The sequence below is a fragment of the Pteropus vampyrus genome, unplaced genomic scaffold (genome assembly GCF_000151845.1).
Source record: "Pteropus vampyrus isolate Shadow unplaced genomic scaffold, Pvam_2.0 Scaffold558, whole genome shotgun sequence".
Taxonomy (NCBI): Eukaryota; Metazoa; Chordata; class Mammalia; order Chiroptera; family Pteropodidae; genus Pteropus; species Pteropus vampyrus.
Window position 1 is genome coordinate 62,871 of NW_011889339.1, and position 2,649 is coordinate 65,519.

Genomic DNA, 2,649 nt, shown 5'->3' on the forward strand with positions numbered 1-2,649 from the left:
GGTCCAGGGTGTGTCTGGATCTGGGCTGTAGGTGGGATTCTGGGGCCGCCCGGGCACCAGCTGGCCCCCAGGCCGCGGCCACCGCCTCACGCGTGGCGGGGTGGTGAAGCAGGTGTAGACTCGGCTTCGGGCTTGTCGGCCATCCCAGCCCCTCCTCCTCCGAGCTGTGAGGCCCTGGCCAGCCCTCCCTCCTCTCTGAGCTTGGTTCCCCGTCTGTGAAATGGGCAGAGTGTGCATGAGGCTCCCGTGTGTGGACGTGTCACCTAGCGCCTGGCGTGGGCAGGGCCCGGAGTGCGGGCTGCTGTTTGTAGGAAAAGTCCTCAGGTCTGCGTAGAGGGACTCAGCCCTTATTTAGGTGAGGAGGGCGGCTCGGCCCCGGCCCCGGCCCCAGCCCTGCCCCTGGCTGCCGGCCGCCAGGTTTATCCCCCTGCTGACCCCTGGCCGTGCTCCCACGGGGCTGAGCCACGCCCCTGACACCCACAGACATGCGGAGGGCAGCAGGGTGTCTGGCAGTGGAGGGTCCCCCAGCCATGCCGCGGCCCAGCTCCCTCGTCTGTAACCTCCTCAGTCCCCACGACCCACGGGGCCTGAGGGAGTGAAAGAGCCCCCCGAACCCCCTCCCCGGGATGCACGCTCTCCGAGCGGCTGGGAAGGTCACCTCGTCCCCTCCCTGGCGAGCCACCTGGGCTCCTGGGGCCTGGGGCTGAGTCTGACCACGGAGTAGACTCTGCTGCTGCAGCCCACTGCGCACCCCGCTGCTGCCTCCGGGGTCCCCCCAGCCCCCTGGCCAGGCTCCCTCGCTGCCTCTCCTGCAGTGTGTTCTGGAAGCTGCTGGCTCGGGGTAGCCCCGCACCGACCTGACGGGGTCCCTGTGCTGAGACGGCCAGACTGTGGGCCCCACACATGAGGCTCCTGCACGAGGCCACGCCGAGGGGTGGCAGGAGGGCTCCTGCGGGCAGCACGCACCTGCACTGCGCAGCCGCGGTTGCCGGTGACAATGTCGGCCACACTGTCCTGAGGCCGCTCCACTCCCCTGCCCGGTCGGAGAATCGCGCTCGCTACAGCTGTGTGCAAACTCAGAGCCCGTCAGCCCTGGCGCGGTTTGCACAGGAGGCCGTGAGGACAGAGTTGGGGAGGAGGTGGCCTTGAGGAGCGGCCGGCGAGAGGCCGGCAGGTGGAGAGAGAAGGACGGGGCCGGGGCCTGGGAGCTGCGGTCTGCGGGGCCCCGGCACAGGAGGCCAGGCGTCTGACCCCAGCCCTGCAGCTGGAGGGGGGCACCGTGCATTTGGGGGGCTTGCGGGCGAGGAGGCTGAGCTCACCAGGGCCGGGGGCTGCCGAGGCCCCGGGGAGGTGGAGAGCCAGCGCTGCCCGAGCCCCAGGGAGGCGCGGGGTGGAGAGGGCGAGGGTCCAGCTTTGTGCAGGGGCCTTGGCCGGCCCTCGCCCAGCAGGCCTCCGGGACGGTGACCGGCCTCTCCGTCTGTGCCAGGCGCTTCCACTGCTCGCTCACGGGCCACGGCCGCTGGATCCGTGAGCGCAGCCACGAGTCCTACGCCAAGAACTACTCCATCGTCTTCCCGCACGACGAGCCCCTGGCCGGCCGCAACATGAGGACGGGCCCGCTGCACGAGGTGCCGCTCCGGCTGGCTCCGGCCGCACTGGGGCGACGGGGGCAGGTGGCACCCCACCTGCGGGGCGGCTGAGGGGATGAGGTGGCCCGTTCGCCCCCGGGCGTCCGCCGGCAGGGTGCTCCGAGCACACCCCTGAGCCTTTCCCGACACGGGCAGCAGGGCTTCTGAGCGGCAGGGGCCCGGGTGGCCGTGCGGTGCCCGCCCCTCGCCTGCCCGGCCCGGCCTGGCCACCTTTCGGATGCTGCCTGCATGTCTCCGGGCATACGGCGCGCCTACGGGCGGGCCTGCCGGGTCCCCCGGGGCATGGATCGGCTTGGGCCGCCATCACCAGACGCCACAGACGGGGGCGAGGGGTGTTCAGCCACATTTCTCCCCGTGGGTCTGGAGGCTGGGGGTCCAGGCCGGTGCCGGCTCCTGGCGAGGGCCCGTCGGGGCTCTGAGACCGCCCCTTCGCTCCGTCTGCGCGTGGTGGCCGAGAGCCCCGCCGTCTCCTCCTCTCCCTGCGGGATCCCGGCCCCGCCCTTGGGACCCCGTTCATCCTGGTTCCCTCCTCACGGGCCGCACTGGGGTTCGGGCTCCCACGTAAATACCTGGGTCCTTGCCGGGAGGTAGTTCTATAGACGACAGTCCTGGGTGGGGGTGGGGGCCCTGGGGTGGGAGCCTGGCCTTGGGCCCCACCCAGTTCTGGGCTCCAGGGCCCCTTTGCCCTCTGCTCCCTCGGGTATAAAGTGGCAGATCAGTCGCCCTCCGCCCTGCACGGGAGTGTCCGGCCCGGCGTGCAGGGTGCCTGTCGTCCCCACGCCCAGGAGCTCCTTGCACAAGGCTGCGTGTTCCAGGAGCGGCATGGCTGGGAGCGGCCGGGGTGGTTCACCCCCGAAGGCACAGCTCCGGTGAGTAGGCCCCACGCCCACCGCCCGCCGCCGGGTCCCTCCTCACCCCGCCGCCGGCCGCAGGGGCTGTGCCCTCTGCTGTCGTCAGTGGCCGGCTCAGCGGCCGGCGAGCCGACCTGCCCTGCGGCGGG

The 2,649-nt window shown here is 72.0% G+C and overlaps 1 protein-coding gene across 2 annotated transcripts in view; it reads left to right on the plus strand.

The window, feature by feature from the left end:
• SARDH (sarcosine dehydrogenase) overlaps positions 1–2,649 on the plus strand; it is a 61,615-nt gene that overhangs the window by 22,001 nt on the left and 36,965 nt on the right. For both annotated transcript variants that reach the window (XM_011384052.2, XM_023525418.1), the window contains exons 11-12: positions 1,487–1,628; positions 2,435–2,518. In XM_011384052.2, coding sequence (XP_011382354.1) covers positions 1,487–1,628; positions 2,435–2,518 — 226 coding nt within the window. The remainder of the gene's footprint in view (positions 1–1,486; positions 1,629–2,434; positions 2,519–2,649) is intronic.